The 20,837-nt window shown below is 39.7% G+C and overlaps 1 protein-coding gene across 4 annotated transcripts; it reads left to right on the forward strand.

Annotated features, from left to right (window-relative positions):
• Positions 1-205: 205 nt before the first annotated feature.
• Positions 206-19,423, forward strand: recql (RecQ helicase-like). 4 transcript variants are annotated; one of them, XM_051953935.1, is made up of 15 exons: positions 206-375; positions 943-1,021; positions 5,013-5,249; positions 5,418-5,597; positions 5,744-5,850; positions 6,752-6,950; positions 10,507-10,673; positions 11,623-11,704; positions 11,879-12,027; positions 12,637-12,754; positions 12,844-12,982; positions 13,061-13,152; positions 13,254-13,470; positions 15,116-15,245; positions 16,122-17,056. In XM_051953935.1, exons 2-15 carry the CDS (start codon positions 1,003-1,005, stop codon positions 16,125-16,127), a joined length of 1,842 nt encoding a protein of 613 aa, XP_051809895.1. In that variant the 5' UTR covers positions 206-375; positions 943-1,002; the 3' UTR covers positions 16,128-17,056. The 4 variants fall into 4 exon arrangements, with proteins under 4 accessions (XP_051809895.1, XP_051809885.1, XP_051809883.1 ...); XM_051953925.1 differs by having other exon boundaries at positions 207-375; positions 16,915-17,056; XM_051953923.1 differs by lacking the exon at positions 16,122-17,056 and adding an exon at positions 18,386-19,423 and having other exon boundaries at positions 211-375.
• Positions 19,424-20,837: the final 1,414 nt, after the last annotated feature.

Genomic DNA, 20,837 nt, shown 5'->3' on the forward strand with positions numbered 1-20,837 from the left:
TGGCTCACAAATTTTGTGCAAAAGAGAAATATTTCAAGTCTGAGGGCGGCTTCTTGAATGCATCGCTTGTAGTGTTTCTTTATCCTGGATTTAATCTATCAGGCAACTCTGATGTAGACATCAATGACATATTGCTGCTTTAAACCGCGCTTTCAGTGGTATCTGTTTAACACCGACTTCATAGTTACATTAAAATGATCCATGGCTGATATGCAAATACTCCAGAATGAAGAGGAATGACAGCCTGCCAGACTAAACCCAGGGATAAAATATCATCTTCCTTAGCTCTGCGTGTTTTCCCGTCGCGGTGTGTTCAATAGCAACAGAGAAGAAGGTTTAGCAACAAGGAAGGGAAAAGGACGGAGCTGTTGAATGGTTTGTTATATTCTGTGCTTTTTCAAAGTTTTGACCCATATATATTAGCTATATTCGCTGGAGAGGAAAGCATGGAGGGACATGACAGTTAGACTTCTTAATCGTCACGTTTCAGTTTCCCGGTTTGGTATGAATAACCATTAAAAAGCTAAAAGCTAGCTAGTAACTTTTAATGGTGTCATTGAAGCAAACATTTGTAAATGTGTATGGAGAGCTGCGTGTTCGTCTCACAACCTCTGTGTCCGTACTAAGATTTGCCAATGCAAACCGGAGTGTGCAAATATCTTCAGTTGCAATTTCAAATGTGTGAACACTCTACTAATCTGTATTAATATGTATACACGTGATAAGGCTTGTCAGTGCGTACAAGGATCTGTGAGTAACTGCCACTGTGATGGACAGCTGCGACACTCAACAGTCTGGTTAGTTAGCTAAGGTTGGGGATATACAGTGGAACCAGCTACTTGTCTTGGCGATATTGTTCAAAAAATATGGTAGCTGCCAAAATAATTGTTTCTTTGTTTTATATAATTAAAAACACTTCCAAACTGTCTGTCTGTCATATAGGAAGTGCTGTGAACAGCTGTGCCAGTTTGAAGTTTATTCTGATCGAACCAGTCTGAGGATATGGATGGTGGATCTACAGGTGAGTGTTTCTCCAGCCATGAGGCAGAGAAGTCACTGAACTCAGTTCTGTTTGCACAAGAAATGCACTAAACCTCATTACAGACTAAATGTGCCATAGTGACAGACTGCTAAGCCTGCAGTTGTTTTGTATTTGAGAGGATGTTGACATCATTGTGACTGATGGCAGATGTCACAGCCACAGCTCCAGAGGGATGTCAGGTGCAAAGATAAATACTGAGATCATAAGATGTGGGAGTGTGATACTCAGATGACTAGTACCTGTGCAGGTGTGAGATCTGACAGTCTTCTCTGTTCACACTGACAACACAAGTCCACTGAGAGAACTCACTGAAATAATGTCTGTTTTGCTTACAATACATGATATTACAATTTAGTCCGGGAGTTGACCTCATAATTTCTGATAAGCTCTTGTTGAATACATAATGACTGCTGAGATAATTTAATATAACATCGTCTCATCACTCAAAGTAAATTTGGTCAGACTCACTTAATGAGAAGTGAATGGAAGGTGAATTGGATTAGAGTAGCTTATTCTATGACGGAGCACAATATTGATATAAATTATTCTGCATTTAAATGTGTGTAAACAGCAGCTTGGAAAAAGAGTTCATGTTCACTACTGCATGAAATCTGAATTTGAGTGGTGCACATCAGTGTCCATGCTGAAATATAAATAAATATGTGCATACATATGTATGAGGGACCGAAGATATTTCAAAAAGTTCTCAGCCAAGCCACACCAGAAAGCATTGCAGGAGAATCATTGTTTTTGCTTTATTTTTCAACGTAGTCTCTTTTAGCTTCGATGCACTGGATCCGCCCATGTTCAAGCTTTGCTATCCCTTCATGGAAGAAAGCTTCATTTTGAGAGTCCAGACTCTCCTCAACTCCTCCACTTCATCATCATTCTAAAAAATGCCGATCACACAAGTTAGATTTCAGTTTGGTACACAGAAGGTGGACGGTGCCAGGTCAGGTGGGTAAGGTTCATGGGGCAACGGTTTAAAATCACGTTTGCCTGTTTATGCCACCTGTGTTGTGTGGATGGATGCATTGTCCTGGAACAACAGCAGTCAGCTCCAAGCTTTCCTCTCCTTTTTTCTTTGACTGCTTTGAACATTTTAGTTTTGTGAACAGTGATATAAGATTTTATTGAATACAGGTATGGCCAAAAATGGGAATTATGATACTTGTTTCCAGGTGAAGTTGAGATCTTGAAGTACCCTTGTACATAAACACAACTGAGCCATGTGCTTTATACTGAGAAATTATTGTTTATGCAGTTGATTAAGGGAAAGCTGCTTTGAAAGTGACTTTTCTGAGTTTTTGTCAATGATTTGCTTCCTTAGGTCTGTGCTCAGGTCCTCCCATTTTTCCACTGTAGTTACTGGAAACTCAAGGCTGCTGTAATATACGTGGTCTTTACAAATATACTCTGCTGTTTAAAAGTTTGGGGTCACTTAGAAATGTTCTTATTTTTGAAAGGAAATCATTTTTTTTCTATGAAGGTAGCATTAAATGAATGATAAATCCAGTGTAGACATAGTTAATGTGGTAAATGACTATTGTAGCTGGAAACCGCTGATTTCTAATGGAATATCTCCATAGGGGTACATTTCCAGCAACCATCACTCCTGTGTTCTAATGCTACATTGTGTTAGCTAATGATGTTGAAAGGCTCATTGATGATTAGAAAACCCTTGTGCAGCTATGTTAGCACATGAATAAAAGTGTGGGTTTTCATTGAAAACATGGAATTTTCTGGGTGACCCCAAACTGTTGACCGGTAGTGTGTATAAGCTATTTTCACAACTGTACATACAAACGCTCTTACATAAGTAAATAAATTGATAGTGCCTGTTCCATAAACTCTACAAACACTGCGGGGTCCCAATTATGTAGGCAGTATGCTTTCAGGACCACGACTGGATTTGGGTTATGCGCATGTGCAACCATTTTGAATGTGTGCGAGTTAAAATTTGAAGTAGTTGCATTCGAGTGAGTGAATGACGATCATTAAGCTGTTTTGTTGTTGCTTTAACCAACACAGGCAGTTGCTGCGTTAGCAATAGTGGTAGAAAGTATAACACTAATGTCTTGGTGGTAGACATGGCTCGGCCTGTCTTTTCATGTAAAACAAGCTATTTCACTGTTGTGCATTTCTCAGCCAAAACTGAGGAAAGAGGAGGCAGACTACACAGCACAGTTTTTCCAATTTTGTATAGTAAATAATAAAAGAAATTCCAGAGGATTTTCCCAGAATATTCTTGGACTTTTCATGAAATTTTATGTGAAGGTTCTGGGAATTTTATGGTTATTTCCCTGAAAAATTCTTACAATTTTATAGACATTTTCCTGGGATTTTGTGGAAAACTCTCAAAATTTTCATGAAGTTTTCTAGGATTTCTGTGAAAATTTTCCCTGCAATTTTCTGGAAATTTTCTCGATTTTTTTTTTTTACATGTGAATTTCATTGTAATATGTATGACAATTTTCTTGGAATTTTCCTGGAATTTTGTGGAAAGTTTCCAGGAATTCTAAGGGAATTTTCCAATTTTGTGGTAATTTTGGAGTGATTTAATGGCATTTTTCCTGGAATTGAAAGGGAAATTTCTGTGAATTTTGTGTGAATTTCCTGCTGATTGAAGTGTTTAGGTAACCTGGCAATAGCCAGATTAATAATTGTGGAGTACTTGATAGTACTCCACAATATCAATCTGGGACCGCTCCATGTAAATCCGTTCGGAGGAAAGAGGCATGGATTGGACAATGCAACAGTATGTCCCGCCTCTGACAGGTTTGTTTTTAGCCAATCGCGGGATCTTCACAACGAGCGGAGTCAATTGGTAGATTAAACTCTTACCAAAACCCGTAGGTAAAAAAGCACAAACATCTTTACCATCCAGAAATGCGCAAAGCACCTCTCGTTGTTCTTCCTTCAAAGAAGCGATACGAGATTCGGCTAAAACTGACTTAATAGCAGCATCTACACGATCGTTGTCCTCCGTTGCCATGTTTGTTTTGATCTACTGGCGCTTGGTGTCGTCTTCACACCCGGATATCCCGCCCCAAACACGAATACTGCTGCGTGATTGGCCCGTGCCAACTTGGCTCTGTACGAACAGTGAATGCGGGAGCGGAGCAAGATGGTTTCTTGAGAGATTTGTGAACTCACAAATATCGCGAGAAATCAACTTGCTGGCAAGGTTAGTGTTTAGGTACAGAATGGGAGATCTTTAATCAGTCTGTTAAGAAGGAAAAAGTAGCCTCCACATCTAGTCATAATGGTTCAGATTTTAACAGTGTTTACAGTTTTGACTACATAGACATGATCGACTGTGGTATTGACATTTAAAATGCAATTTGCTCATAGAAAACAACACAGTCGATAAAAATCACTTGGTTTCAACTTGGGTAAATCTATGTAGAATGCTCATTTCACTGTTTTAAATAGTTAACAGTCAGAGCTAATATGCTACAGCCAGCTGCAACATCAACTTTAGCCACCATGTGAGGCTTTTAGAGAACATTGTTAAAATGTTGTATTTACTGATAAGCAGATGTTCAGTATTTAGCCTGCGCCCAGTTTATGACTGACATCATAAGAGGACAGGTGACAGAATGTATACATTTTCACATTAAAACCTTTTACAAATATGAACTCTTATATCAGCGAAAGTCAATTCAACATAACAAGATTATGCAACAACAGCTGTTTATCATCATGCATGGTGGATTAATATCTGAACCAGAATAGGTGGCTGGGGCTGGGGCGACCAAATTATTTGCTGGTGCAACCAACCAAAAACGTTGCTATCACCAGCTCTGCCAGTAGAAAGGTTAGTCTGGAGGCCTGTAATAAGGTTTCAAGAAGTTTGATTTGTTAGTACAGTAATTACTAGAGGGTGTCTGTGTTGCTTCTTACTCCCTATGACACAGCAGATAACTAATTTTAAGCTGCTGACAATATTCCTGGTGTTCTTGGTCAGATGTCCAGGCAGAGCTGGACTCTGTTGAGGCTGAACTGGAGTTGGTGGAGCTGCAGATTGCAGAGCTCTTGCAGAAGCAGACTGAGCTAACCTCTCGGAAAAATGCACTGCTGCAGCAGGTGGAGGAGGCCTGCAATGCTGCAAAGCCATCATCCTCTTCATCTGTGCCTTCCTCAAAGTTGCCTGGAGCTGATCTAGTAATGAGCAAGCAAGAGATGCAGCGCTATGATGGTACAGGTACTGGACAGACTTCGCTAAATAACTTGTTCTTGAAATAAAGAGTAGCACGGTATTACCATCTGAAAAAATGGTAGTTTTCATGTTTGCTGCAAGGCAATATTTACAAAAAATAGCCTTATAATGTAATTTGAGTAATGTTGACCTGTGTTACTTTATATTTGTTAGATTTTCCATGGTCCAGAGAAGTTGAGCAGCACCTAAAGAACTCGTTCCATCTCTCCGAGTTCAGACCGTTGCAGCTGAGATCTATCAACCTGACTCTGAAAGGCAAGGATCTGTTCCTTGTGATGCCTACTGGAAGAGGAAAAAGTCTCTGCTACCAGCTGCCTGCAGTCTGCTCCAAGGGTACAATTAGACAAAAATGCATCCTGGTGGAACAAACCCCTGTCTAATGCTTCCAGACTACTTTCACAGTTTGCATTAAATCTGCTTATTTTTTTGGGCACATGCACATTTGACTCATCTGTTCTACTGTAATCACAATCTCTCAGGGTTTACACTGGTTGTCACTCCCCTGGTGTCCCTGATGGAGGATCAGATCATGTATCTGAAATCTATTGAAGTGTCAGCAGTCATGCTGAACGCATCCAGTAGCAAGGTAAATGTGATAGCCACATTCTGCTTCTTATTTCACTTAGGGTTACCTTTTAATCTGTTCCTAAGAGCTTCGGTAAAAATAAACTAAACATCACTTTAAGGTTTTTAAAGACATTTTACCTCTCATCCAAGAGGCTTCTTCTGAAATAACTGTTCTAAGAACTTAAACGAGAGGTTGAGAATCTGTTGAGGTCATTTCACATAGCAGAGAACATGTCAGCAGTATTTCATTTTCTTCAAAACAAAGTTATACTAAAGTGTAGACTGTGTGAACCCACCATCATTCATTTCTTTTCAGTGTTTACATTTTGTTTCTGATTGTTGCTGATTGCACAGTACAGGTAACTTCAACTTGGTCAGCACTGTGCTGATATTAGGCTTTACATCCAGCACCAACCATGGCTTATTTTACTTTGGTCAAATGGACTCTTGAACTATACATAGTGTATGTGTTGTATCAGAGGTAGAATGGCTTTGAATTATGATTTAAACCGTTTTTACATAAGGACATACTCTTTCGGACTGTCTAATTACGTCTTATGATCTGAGCTTCTATTATAAGGGATTGTCATTTTCACTGTTCAATACAGACTATTGTGCACACCAGAGTTATGTACTGATTCTTTCTCTTATTGGTAATAATAGACAGTAGTGAGCCAAAATCTGTAGTTGAGTTGCCCTTGCATTTTTTAGTCCACCACTGTTATATAGTCATCTGAACAAGAGTGTTGTAAAATCTCAAACGAAGCACAAGTACAATTCAAAGGCCAAAAAAAAATCCCTAAACTTAATGTTGATTGTTTTTTGTCAGAGTATTTTAGGAAAAGATTTTATATTGTGTGGGGCAAAAAAAGCTTTTAACTGATTCTTTTAATAATTTTTATTTGTTCATGTGGATATAGAATCATGCTAAGACAGTCATGGCTGGAATGACTGATCCAAAGGGCCCTTTCAAGCTGCTGTACGTAACCCCAGAGAAGATTGCCAAGAGCAAGCTGTTGATGTCTCGTCTGGAGAAGGCCTACAATGCAAACCTGCTCAGTCGTATCGCTGTGGATGAGGTGCACTGCTGCAGCCAGTGGGGTCATGACTTCCGGTCAGGTGAGTTCAATTCAATTGTATTTATATAGCGCCAATAACAGTCAGATTGTCTCAAGACGCTTTACAGAACCCATATGCCTCAGAGCAAGCCCGAAGGTGACAGTGGCAAGGAAAACGCTCTTTAAACCGGGAATAAAACCTAGAATAGAACCGGGCTCTATGTGTGGGGGGGACCCAGCTGCCTGCTGGCCAGGCGGATTGAGAGGGACAGAAAAGGTAGAGGGGTAGAGGGGTGGGAGCAGGGCCGTAGCCAGGATTTTGGAATAGGTGAGGTCCATGATACGCGCGAAAAGCGCGCGCCGAAAATTTTTCAATGTTTTTTAAAAAAAAATGTGTTTTTATATATCTTTTTTAGGCTACAAGTCACACAAGATGGTTGTTGTTTAAATATCTTTTAATGATGTGAAATCAGCATTTTCCAAACAAAAATGATATATTCTATATATCTAGCTAGCTAGCTAGTTAGATAGATAGATAGATAGATAGATAGATAGATAGATAGATCTGTAGCAGGAGACAATCAGGAAAATGTCCTGTTTATGGCATAATTTCCATTTGCTGCCTGATATCAAGGTAACTACGACTGTTAAAAAAACGAAAAGAGTGGAAAGAAGATCTAAAGATGGACATAACATCAGAGGACTGGGAACTGATTTGCACCAAAGCCCACACTCAATCAATCAATACCTTATTTAAATTGCTATAATACAAATGGTTGTTGAGAACATATATTACACCATTTAAATTAAATAAATTTAACAGCAACATCCCAGATTTATGTGTTAAATGTAATGAGGCAAATGGAACTTTATACCATTGTATGTGGGATTGCCCAAAGGTTAAAAAAAATTCTGGGGGAAGATTTAACAAACAATAGAAAATATTATTTCTAAAAATATTACAATGAATCCTGCTCACTTTATTTTGGGACTTTATCCAAGGTGACATAAGTACACCAACAGTGAGCGTATAATAATAGATTCAAGCCTCCTGCATTCTAAAAAATTACTTGCATTTTTTTGGAAAAAACTTGCATACCAAGATGAGTAGACTGGGTGAGGCAGATGTTAATAACCTTTCCTCTGGAAAGAGTGACACGTACGAAAAGGGAGACAGGATTTGTTTGAGAAAGCATAGGGACCCTTTATTGCTTTTGTGAAATCCATGAATTTAACAGATGAAAGTGATGAGGTGGAATGAACAGTTGTGATGTAAACCTCGTGGAAGTGCCAGAATGAGAGGAATGACAGGATTACCTGCTGTTCTGTATAAAGTTCTGTATTTATGCATTTGCATGTATGAGAACATGTTTATTTCATTTTTTCTTTTTTTCCCATCGTTTTCTCTTCATTTCCTTATTTTATGAGGATCTGTCTAATATGCAAGTACCACATTATGGTTAAAAATATTTGCATAACTGAGTAAGTCTTGTAAGGTATACTGCAATGCATATATGTACTTGCATACAAAAACTGTTAATACATTGTTAAAAAAATCATATCCAGTTACACAAGCACACCCTCTTTACCAATTAACCCAAGACATACTTTGCCAAAATCCATAATATAATCTGTATTTGCACCAGCCTCATGTGAAAATTGCATCAGTCTGTACTTATAGAGCACATCTCATGAATGTAGCAGCACCGTTTAAATGTTTCATAACACAGAATATCAGTGAAGAGTATATAGGGTTACAGACAGACATGGCAAATAAGAAACAGGCTCTTCAGTAGTTACTGTCATTATTGTTTCTGGTAATATTATTATTATTATTATTATTATAGCCACTAGAACAGATACAATCATCTAATGTAGTGAAACAGGAACGTGCATGACGAATCAAATCCAAAACAATCCATGAACCAATCAGAAACACGAATCAATTGCACTTCATTTTATTGACCACTAGATGTCCTACTCGAGCACTGAGTGTCAGTGAAGCCTCGAGTAATGAAGCATGTATTGGATAAAGTGTTGAAGCTTCAACAAAGCCTCGATAAGCCATCACTAGTCATCGTCCAGGAAATCCCCGTTATCCCTAAAATCCCTCTCCACTCTTAACGTGATCTTCCAGCAATGCCAGCGCATCCATTGTGCCACATTACACACGGCTGTCACCCGCTATTTATCCACTTGATCAGCGATTGGACTGATTGTCACATGCCTTTTCCAAATTAGTAATCAATCAGTGCCACTCACCGCTCTATTATATCATTTGAAGATGGAAGTTTGATATATGAACATAGTTCTGCAAATACAGTCGTAGGCCGAATGGCGCACTGTATGAACATCTACAGCAATGAGGGTTTATGATTATCCGGCTCTACAAGTCTAATATGTGATGACAATAAAGGTTTGAGATCAATCCGGCTTCAATTCGCCACTTCACCCTCCGGCACTGCCGTTCCCTCTGTCTCCAAAATGTGCGTAAGCAAGCATCAAAGTTGGCGCACCGGTACGCACATTCTCACGCCAAGTTTGTTTTTAGAAATCACAACGTACACAGCGTACGCCACTTTCTACGCAAAGGTTGTGATTTACGCCACTTTCTAGCCCTGTTTTGTGCGTACGCAAGCTTTATAAATGAGGCCCCAGGCCATTATCTGATGCTATGAAAAGGTCATTAGCAACTATTACCGGAGCTGTTTTTGTGCTATGATGCATCCTGAAGCCTGACTGAAACTCTTCAAACAAGCTATTCCTTTGTAAATGTTCATGTAATTGATTTGCAACTGTTCTTTCCAGAATTTTAGAGAGAAATGGTAGGTTGGATATTGGTCTATAATTAGCTAAAACATTTGGATCTAGAGTGGGCTTTTTAAGTAAAGGTTTGATTACAGCAACCTTAAAAGCCTGTGGTACATAGCCTGTTACTAGTGACAGATTAATCAGATCTAACATTGAAGAATTAATTAACGGTAAAGCCTCCTTGAACAGTCTAGTTGGGATAGGATCTAAAAGACATGTTGATGGTTTTGATGTAGAAACTGTTGAATTTAGTTCAGAGAGATGTGAAAGATTCTAAATATTCATCAGGTCGTACAGCCAATTCTAAAGCATCTGTGACATTTGTAGGAAGTGCCAGATTAATTTTTTCTCTAATCATAACAATTTTAACTGTAAAGAAGCTCATGAAGTCATTACTGCTCAGCGCTAAAGGAATACAAGGTTCAGCCGAGCTCTGAGTCTTTGTCAGCCTGGCTACAGTGCTAAAGAGAAACCTGGGGTTGTTCTTGTTCTCCTCTATTTAAGATGTGTTGTCCTGGCATGACCAAGAGGTATTTTATAAATTACTAGACTATTTTTCCAAGCTACATAAACTTTCTCTAAACGAGTGGAATACCACATGCCTCCTTTCCAGCTTTCGGGATGCCTGCTTTAAAGTCCACAGCTGGGAATTATACCAAGGAGCAGGTCCTCTCTGAGATAAAATTTTCTTTTTTATGAAGCCACACTATCAAGTGTGGCTTCATAACCTGACCTTCAATCACATTCTTTCAGATTAAAAACAAACTGTCAGACCAATGTACTGAGTGTATGTGTATCTGGTGTAGATTATAAGCTGCTGGGCATCCTGAAGAGGCAATTCCCTAAAGTCCCTCTGCTCGGCCTCACAGCCACGGCAACCAGCAGTGTCCTCAAGGACTGTGAGAAGATCCTGTGTGTGCCAAAGCCAATCACTGTAACTGCCTCCTTTAATCGAACTAATCTGTACTATGAGGTAACCATGACTACTACAGTCACACACACCTTTTAGCCACCTCCTTCACTGCACATCAAATGTCTCTGTCAAACACATGCTTAGCACACACCTGCTGGAGCATCTAAATCCCCTGCACTGCTCTGTGTCAGCTTGTGTGACCAAGGACCATATTGATATTTATTACTCTGCCAAGGGTCGGTCGGTCGGTCGGTTGTGTTGCTCAAAAAAATGGACTAATGGATTTGAATGACATGTTCAGGGAAGGTCAGAAATGACACAAGAACCAAGTGATTAGATTTTGGCAGTGATGCAGCTTATAGTCTGGATCCATGGATTTGTTAAAGATTTCTGTATCATTGTGAGATAGCAGCACGGTGTCACTGTAACTATGACAACAAGTGAACACTACATCAGCTGCCTGCTGATGATCACATGATTGTGATCCTACTGCAAATCCACCGCTGAGAACTACAATTTTTTTAAAGATTTCATCCGCCTGAAATCATACAATGACTGAGCAGCCTTGGCAGAGTAGTGTGCTCTCTGAGTGCTTTTTCTGTTTGTATTGTCTTAATTTGCACATTGTCTGCTGCTACTGCAACTTAGAGGCCAACACTGACCAAACTCACTCAAGTCAACATAGTAATCACTAATCACAGTCATGTGCTTGAGGTTATTGTAATGTGGATATTGTGCAACACTGCACTGCTCCAACTGCTTAGTGTTTGTAGAAACAGGGTTATTCTTCACTGGATCTGTCTTTATTCATAGCAAGCATACATTATGAGGTCAAACTGGAAAAAAACACTACCTGCTCTCCGATCTTATGATTCAAACTACAACATCCCTACAAACCAAAGGTTTCTTTTGAAGAACAGTAGTAAAGATAATGTTGCAAATTACTTGACAAGTAAAACAATCAATCACTGCTCTCTGTCACTCATACCTGTAACATTTATTTCCTCAGGTTCGTATTAAAGATTCTGACAATGATGCATCAATAAGTGACATTGCCTCTCTGATCAAGAGCAGGTACAAGGACCAGTCAGGTACTTTGACATAAGAAACTGCTGTATCACAGAATAAAATACACGTATTGCAACCCAATGCATCACATTAAGGCTCAAATCTTGAAAGTGTTTTTTGAGAACTGCCTGAATAAATCATTTCCATGTACATATTTACACAAAGCAGTCATATGTTCTGATGTGTGTATGCCACAGGGATCGTATACGTGTTCTCTCAGAAGGATGCAGAATCAGTGGCAGCTGAACTCCAGAAGAGAGATATCCTGGCGTATCCCTACCATGCTAACATGGACCCTGATGACAAGTCTCAGGTTCACTGCAGATGGACCTCCAACAAAATCCAGGTACTGATTTGAACAGTAAACACTGGTACTTATGGAATGGAGATTTGATTAACTATAAAAATTAAAAATAAACATTACTGCTAATTACTAGGGTGACTGAGGTGACATCTACAAAAGCCTTGTTTTCTCTGACTAGCAAACCAAAACTTGAAAATATTTATATTACAACAATATAAAAAGAGGAAAACACAAAAATCCAGAATAACTAAATATTTAGCATTTATCTTTGACTAATTGAAAGAGCACATTTATTTCTGTCAATCAACCAGGTGAGTTGTTTTTTTTTTCAGTTTAACAAATCAGTAATTTCCCTGTCGATGGTGTGAAGTAGCTGCAAAATGAAGCTAGAAGCCCAGTTTAAAATAAAGATGGGCTGCACATGTGATTTATCTTCCAAGGCAGCTGGACTGGCATAAGATTTGCAAGATTGCACAATACTCAAACACACAGGCTAAAGTGCAGCCCGATGAGGAACTACTGGCAGGTGCATGTGAGTTTTTGGTGTGATGACAGTGAAGTTAGCCCATGATAGAAGATAACAGAGATAGACGGATGGCTCATTCGATGTAATATTTGAATATTTTACAGTATGTAATTGTTGTCGTTTAGGTGGTGGTAGCCACAGTGGCATTTGGCATGGGCATCGACAAGCCTAATGTCAGATTTGTTATCCATCACACCATGAGCAAGTCCATTGAGAACTACTACCAAGAGAGTGGACGTGCAGGTAGACACATTCACTTTTCTGTCAGGTCATGAGTTTGCTCTAGTATTTATTGCAAAAAGAAATATTCCTTTGTTGTATTGTGTCTCCAGGTAGAGACGACCATCCAGCAGACTGCATTGTCTACTTTGGCTTTGCTGATATCTTCAGGATCAGCACCATGGTGGTAATGGAAAATGTTGGTCAACAGAAGCTGCTGCAGATGGTTGACTACTGCCAGAATGTTGACAGGTAAAGCACAGTGACAAAGACTATGGCTTACACAGCACAATGCCAATGTGTCTAGACTGTCATGTTTGCTGTGTGAAGGTGTCGGCGCTCCCTCATGGCGGTTCACTTTGATGAGGTGTGGGATGATGAAGGATGCCGCCAGATGTGTGATACCTGCCGCCATTCAAAAGGTGTGGATGTGTATGTGATTTTAACAAAAATCCTTGTGCACGTGTAAACCATGAAGGTCACATTCCGTAAATTCAAATTTGTGATCATTTGACCCTTCTAGATTACACCACCATGGACATTACACAGCATGCCAGGGAAGTGGTGCAAATTGTGGAGCTGGCAACATCCATGGATGAGAAGCTGACCCCACTGAAGCTGGTGGACGCATGGATGGGGAAAGGCCCTGCCAAGCGCAGGAAGATGATCCAAACCACTACACTTCCTCGGCGCCAGGCTGAAGCCGTGGTTGTCCGCCTGCTACTGCAGGGATACCTCAGGTGACCTTATGTTCTTAGTCTCTATTAGTCTTCTTTTTTGATGTTGAGTTTCTTTTTTCCAATAAGACATGCCAGTCAGAGGATATATCAGCCACAGCAGTGATCATAATGTTTTGGCTCACTAAACATTTTTAGTTCTCGCAAAAAGCAATAGTGTTGCTTGAGCGGAAGCAGTTGAAGCACATGTAAAACAGAAATTCTAATTAATCAAATAGTTCAATACATTGACCTTGCCTAGTAGCAGCAAATAGCTAAGCAGTTCAAGATTCAAGACCTTCATTTGTCATGAACACAATTTATATATATATATATATATATATATATATATATATATATAAAGTCTCAACTAGTGCAAATAACATATGTATACAAAGTGAAGTGTAAAACGGTAGATAGGATTTGCAGGTTGATATGGAGTGTATTGTTTCAGGTTCAGCAGGTGGACATCCTTTTTGTGTTTGCCTTCAGGCAGCGGTAACACCGCTCTGATGACAGCAGAGAGAACAGTCTCTGGCAGGGGTGGGTGGGCTCACTTCCTGGTCTTTAACCTGCAGCTTTTGTTGTAAATGTTCTGCAGATTGGGGAGGGTGATTCTGATGGTTCTCAGCCGAGGGGCACCCCTCATCAGGGCCAAGAAGTCCTGCTGGGGGCTGCTGCCCATCCAGGTGGTGATACTCCCAGCCAAAATGCTCTGTAGAAGTTCCTGAGCACCTTGAGAGGGAGCTTAAAGTCCCTCAGGCGTCTGAGGTGGTAGAGACGCTGTCGAGCTTTCTTCACCAGGCTGTTGATGTGTCCAGTTTAAATGCTAGACAGCTTACAGGCAATTTCAGATCTGTAACTTTAAGATTCAGAGGTGGAAAGCAGTCTGTGTCATCAGTGAACATTAGGTTCAGTTGGAGAGCTGTCAGCTGAGTCATCTTAAAAGAATGTACAAATGAAACTCCAAAGTCATTAATTTGTCATTACTATGCAATTACTAAAAAATAAGTTATTATATTTCGACATTAAGTACAGTCAAGTACTTAGGACATATGCCTGGGTTCTGTAAAGCGTTTTGACACAATTTGGCGCTATATAAATAAAATTGAATTGTAAACCAAATGCAATATCTTAATGCATGTGAGCTGAACTGTGATTTTTTTTGTTGGTCATTTTTGTATTATCTAAAGATATAGAATTTGAGTTTTCTCTGACTGGCTAGTTTGAGTTTTTAGATGTCCTCAACTGCAAGGAAATGCATTGTTTTCTCTAGGAAAGAGATCATGTGGAATATATTGAGTTGAAAACATATCCATAGTCCAATAACGTTGACTTTCAGAGTCACCAAGTAACTAAATAGAAAATTCTTTGGGTTTCCTTCCACATTGCTCTTAGTTTGTCTTTCTGATCAACAGTCACATTACACAGCCTGTGGATGCTGGTGGTTTGGGCTTATTGTGTTTAGTTTCTAACAAAGCGTTAGTCTGCCAAACATGAGAAGTTGGACTCCAAACGTGTAGGACTCAATGCACTTTTCTCCAGGACTTCCCTGTGCCCTTTCTGCAAAGATTTTTTTAGCTACTTGTATACAGTTTATGGACAGTTTAATCTTTCTGACAAAAGTACATAATTCTTCCATGTCTGCTCATTTGTGTGTTGCGGCCAGAGAGGATTTCAGCTTCACTCCATACACTACCTACTTCTACATGAAGCTGGGCCGCAAAGTGCCTCTACTGAAGAGCCAGACTCACACACTTAACATGAAGATGAGGACAAGAGGGGCAGGAGCTGCTGTGGTGAGTATATGCTGGCTGCAGTGACACGTCACAAAACAGCCATTTGCCTGTGCCCATTACATTCTGCTGTTATTATTGAGTTTCTTTTTCAAACCTCACTCAAAATCAAACTCTGTTAAAATAATTCTGGCCATTTAAGCTATTCCCTATTATGCCCTGATATTTTTCAGCAGTAAAAATAGCATGAGATTTGGTGTATTATAAGTTTTAGAAAAGCCTCCATAAGCTTTAGACCTTCTTTTATTATTTAGCTTTAGTGTGTGATAACCTGTTGCACTTTGTGTTTCTGCTAAATACTCGTTGAGCATTTAATTAGGAAACATTCAGGAAACCTTAGCAGACTGTCAAAACAACCAGCATCATGTTATACCCGCTGTAGATAATCTTTGTTGCGAATATCTTAAGACAAAGGTGACAATCAAACATTAGTTATTCAGTGGCTAAGTATTTCTATAAGCAGGAAACTTGGCCTAATATGAGACTTCTGTTCAGTTAGTTTTCAGAGAAATATAGAGATAGAGAGAGAGATATTTGTATCTACTTTAGCTACATATTACTTCAGAAGCCCAAAAGGTAACTCAGCATTATGGATTGCTGTATTTATCTGCTGGACTCATTATCCGCACATTCTCTGGGTTGTCCGTCTGTCCGGCCAAACCTAAAGTCCAGTAGATGTCAGACTCTTCTCTTTAGAGCTCCACTAAGTTTTTTTTTTTCTGTATTTCCTGTGTTTGTGTATAAAGTTTCTGTTTCTTCCAATCCTGTCTCCTCTCTTTTTAAAGTCTCTCTAACCAGTTCTTCTTCCGATGTATGGCTGATGTTTCTTTCCTCCATGTCACTTCAAAATGTTTTCTATGTTTATCAAACTATCCATAGAGGTAAGTGAATATAAAAGTGAAGCTTATTTGTCCACATAGTGATGACTGCGTTTTTCTGTCTTCCTTTTTAACGGTCTGTAAAAGAACAATAATCAACACTTCACTGCCACACAGTTGCTAACTTCATTAACTTCATTAACTGTAGATGAATAGATCTGTGCAGTTCCTCTACATGTGATTCAATTGTATGACCGGTGTAGAGGACTATATATTATTAACACTCTTCGATTTTTGGCTTCGGATGCTTCATGGGCTCAAGCACTGAAATAACTCATCAGTTAATGTATTTAATCAAAAAGGAATCCAAAAACGATCATTTTGAATTTTAATTTGTTATGAGGGTGAGAGTTGATTTTTAAGAATAGAAGTTCTACCAAATCATTGTGGTTGAAAGCTTTGAACATACTTGATAAATGACTGAAGCTGTTTAGATACCTGTAGATTAGATAGTTCCAGCAAGTTAGATGAAATGATTCGCTGCTTTTACATTCTAAATGAAAGGAGTACTTACTAGTCTGTGAAGGAGAGCAAATTAAACAGTATCTAAACAATTAGTAGTTTTAGCCCCAGCTCAGCATTCCCTTCATCAAATACTCAAAAGGACAGCAGAGATCTAATCACAGAGTGTGTCCTGGAATCTCAATTATAGGCTGTTATGGTGACAAAACAGATGCTCGTTTGCAGTCCAGTCCCAGACATGCGTGTCTTATGTCCTCCTCTCAAGTGTTCCCTCCTCCACTCCATGTAGATGTCAACCCTGTCAGGTAAAGACTGTTGTTAATGACCTGCAGGTAAAAGCTGCGAGTGGCCAGGGCAAATCCAAAGAGGGAAAAAGATCAGTTGAAAGCGCTGGAGATGCCCCTGTGTCCAAGAAAGTCAAGACATACCTCCCCTAGCCCCCCTGTCACCCCACCCAGAAGACAAGTTGAAAAAGTACAGTTCATCATTCTTTCCTCTGTTCACTTCTGCATCTGTTAGCATGCCACTGTCCAGACTTCTACTTCATGCTTCACATTTGGCTGAGAATAAGGATGATTAAATCTGATTTTCAGTTCATTTAAAAAACTTTGTAAGTTTTAAAATAATAAGCATGCTATTGTCTGATCATTCTAATCCGTAGGCTTGGGTGATAAACAGACACTATTGGCACCACAATCCCTTCTTGTTGTACTGAAAGACTTGATTTGCATCGCTGAAATCTTTCTGGTGACAGTATTTCAACAAAAAAGAGCTAAACTGCTTCTCATACACCTCTGCTAATGGGTGCAAAGCTGTTCTTAAATTATTCTGTGAAGATGTAAAAATGACTTATGAACAGCTTTAACTTTTAGAAATACCCCATTTTGCCATAATTCAAATTACTGTGGAACCATGACACCATGATGTGGCTCAGCTGGGAAAATTGACCAAATCCAAGCTTAAAATTGTGATATTTCATCAAAATCACCTCATTCTACATGGACAGAATATACTGTTTGTACCAGATTCTATCAAAAACAAAATACTGCATTCCTCAGCACAGCTGAGAAACTATCAGTGATGAATTTTTTCAGCTTTGTTAAACAAATAATCCAATTTCTTTTTTATGATTTATGCTATTTTAACTGTCGCACATCTCACAGAAAACATTTCTGACTCCTCCCTACTACTGAGCACAGTTATGTTTCCACAGAGGCAGAATGTTGTGGAAAATAATCCCACAGTGAGGAGCTAAAAACACTCGCTTGAAGTTGAGACACTAGGTTGTGTAGATAGTATTGTATTCAGAATTATCTGTTTAGGTTCACTAGTGTTCCAACTACAGGGAGCTTTGGATGCAGACACACAGCTATATTTGAAAACAATAGTTGCTGTTTCAAATATAAAGTGTCAACTTTGTAGGACACTGTGCATTTTGTGTCTTGGCAAACATTTTACCTTAAAGAATTCTTTCTGATTCTGACAGTTGAAACATTTAAATATCGCCCAAGCCTATGTGGTGGCAGTGTCCACACTCGGGAGCATGCTTCAACTAACATAAACATTTCATTGCAATCTGGTGGGTTTATTCTCACTTACTAATGGAGAAGGTGGTCAAACTCTGCTGTTATATCTACTTTAGCTACATGTTGCTTCAGAAGCCCAAAAGGTAATTCAGCATTATGGTTTGCTGTATTTTCTGACTGGACTCATTATGCGCACATTCTCTGGGTTGTCCAGGATGTTGTGTTTTTTTTTCACTTTTCTGCTGCTGTTCACTAACTTTGGATTTCATGGTTACAGAACACATCAGCTGTTAAAGCCAATGAAGAAGAGGTTCATATGACCTCTGACCCCTTTGTCATGGAGAACAGCTGTCCTTTACAGCCCAAACAGAAACTATTTAAGGAACAGAGGAACCAGTCCAGGAAACAAGACCTGAAGCCAGTCAACCAGACAGACAGACAGATAGAGACAGGAAAAAGCCAGCTGGCCGACGGACAAAAAGAAGAAGACAAGAAGAGACCCATCATTTCCCAACATGTAGTTGAGGTGGATATTGAAATTAACAGAGTGCGTAACATAGGACTAAGTGACGTTCAGAAAACACCATCACATCCAGTTAAACCTTTTTCTAAACATAAATCCAACACCCCTCAGAAAGGAAGGAGGAAACTCCATGCTAATGTAGCAGCAGGAGATCCCTCTCCAAACCCAGGCAGTTCCACTCTCACCAGCACCGTGCCCAGCTCTCCATCCCAGGCCTCCATCATCTCTGACACAGCAGCTGAAGAGCTCTGTGACCTCAGAAACTACTACAGCAAGCAGCTGAAGAGAATAAACTACATTTCCCATGAGTACCTGGGACAGCCGGACGAGACAGGAGTCCTGGCTTGCATCAGGGAGCCTCTGAGGAGCCTCCGCCTGCCTCGCAGGGTGACCGTCACTCAGACAGCCCGCAGCTTGTGGACACTCGTCAGTGGCAGGAGGAAGCAGCTTCACCGCTGATGCTTCCTGTTGCTGTTTCATGTTCTGTCTGTTGTGATAGTGGAAGAAGCCACTGGATGTAGAATTTAAAAATCCCTGATTGGGGCCACCTGCTCCTTCTGTGGAAAAGATACTTTAGCAAAGGGAAATGTATACTGCACCACATAATCCACTCTATACAGATGTGACGATAAGCTGTGAAGGCACAGTGTTACATGACGTTGTGATGGATGCTGTTACAGCAAAAAAAAAAAAAAATCCACAGCTATTATATTTTTTAGGTTGAAAGTTTGAGTTTTGTTTTTGTGACATCAGTGTGAAAAAAAATACTGTGGAATAAATGGGTACCTTACATGCAATGTCTTGTGTTTTTTATAGAAAAAAAATAGTGTAGTTTTAGAATATACAGTGCCTATCATAAGTATTCACCCCCTTTGATGTTTTACCCTTTTATTGCTTTCATAAATCAATCATGGTCAATAAAATTTAGCTTTAACAACAAATTATTGGAAAAAACTCTTTAATGTCAAAGTGAAAACAGATTTCTATAAAGTAATGTTAATGAAAGAAAATTATATAAATGAAAATAATTGTTTGCTTAATTATTCACCCCCTTTTTAATTTAATGGTCTAATTCAATAGAGGTCCATCAAATTGTTGCCAATAGTCTCACAATTAGTGAAATGAAGATCACCTGAGTGGTGTGGGTGTGTTTCAAGTGATTGAGTTGTAAAACACCTGTGTCTGAAGGGTCCAGAGAGTGGTTGATCGGTATTACTGGCTACCATTACACCATGAAGACAGAAGAATACTCTAAGCAACTCAGGGAAAGGGTTATTGAGAAGTACAATTCAGGGGATGGTTACAAAAAAAAATTCCAAGGCACTGAACATCCCCCGGAGTTCAGTGAAATCAATTATCAAGAAATGGAAGGAATATGGCACTTGTGTGAATCTGCCTAGATCAGGCCGCCCTCGTAAACTGAGTGACCGTGCAAGTAGGAGACTAGTGAGAGAAGCCACCAAGACCCCTACAACTACTCTGAAGGAGTTACAAGCTTCAGCTGCTGAGATGGGAGAGACTGTGCAAGTAGCAACTGCTGCCCGGGTTCTTCACCGGTCAGAGCTTTATGGGAGAGTGGCAATGAGAAAGCCACTGTTGAAGAAAAGTCATATTCTTTGGTCTGATGAGACCAAAATTGAGCTTTTTGGCTATCAGACAAGACGTCATGTTTGGCAGAAACCAAACACTGCACATCACCAAAAACACAACATCCCCACTGTGAAGCATGGTGGTGGCAGCATCATGCTGTGGGGATGTTTCTCAGCAACTGGACCTGGAAGGCTTGTAAAGATAGAGGGCAGAATGAATGCTGCAAAATACACTGAAATCCTGGGGGGCAATCTTTTTCAGTCTGCAAGAGAACTAAGTCTTGGGAGAAGATTTATTTTCCAGCAAGACAATGATCCAAAGCATACTGCAAAAGCTACACAGGAATGGTTAAAAAAGAACCAGGTAAATGTTGTGGAGTGGCCGAGTCAAAGCCCAGACCTCAATCCTATAGAGAATTTGTGGCTGGACTTGAAAAGGGCTGTTCATACCCGCGCAACCTGACAGAGCTTGAGCAGTTTTGCAAAGAAGAATGGTGCAAAATTGCAGTGGGCAGATGTGCAAGACTGATAGAGACCTATCCACACAGACTCACTGCTGTGATTGCAGCCAAAGGTGCATCTACTAATACTGACTTGAAGGGGGTGAATAATTATGC

The sequence above is a fragment of the Acanthochromis polyacanthus genome, chromosome 1 (genome assembly GCF_021347895.1).
Source record: "Acanthochromis polyacanthus isolate Apoly-LR-REF ecotype Palm Island chromosome 1, KAUST_Apoly_ChrSc, whole genome shotgun sequence".
Lineage (NCBI taxonomy): Eukaryota > Metazoa > Chordata > Actinopteri > Pomacentridae > Acanthochromis > Acanthochromis polyacanthus.

Excerpts from the sequence above, each read along its gene's own strand:
- recql (XM_051953923.1), top strand. Across the intron at positions 11,705-11,878 it reads CAGGTACAAGGACCAGTCAG|GGATCGTATACGTGTTCTCT; the intron begins GTACTTTGACAT and ends TGTATGCCACAG. Across the intron at positions 12,983-13,060 it reads TACTGCCAGAATGTTGACAG|GTGTCGGCGCTCCCTCATGG; the intron begins GTAAAGCACAGT and ends TGCTGTGTGAAG.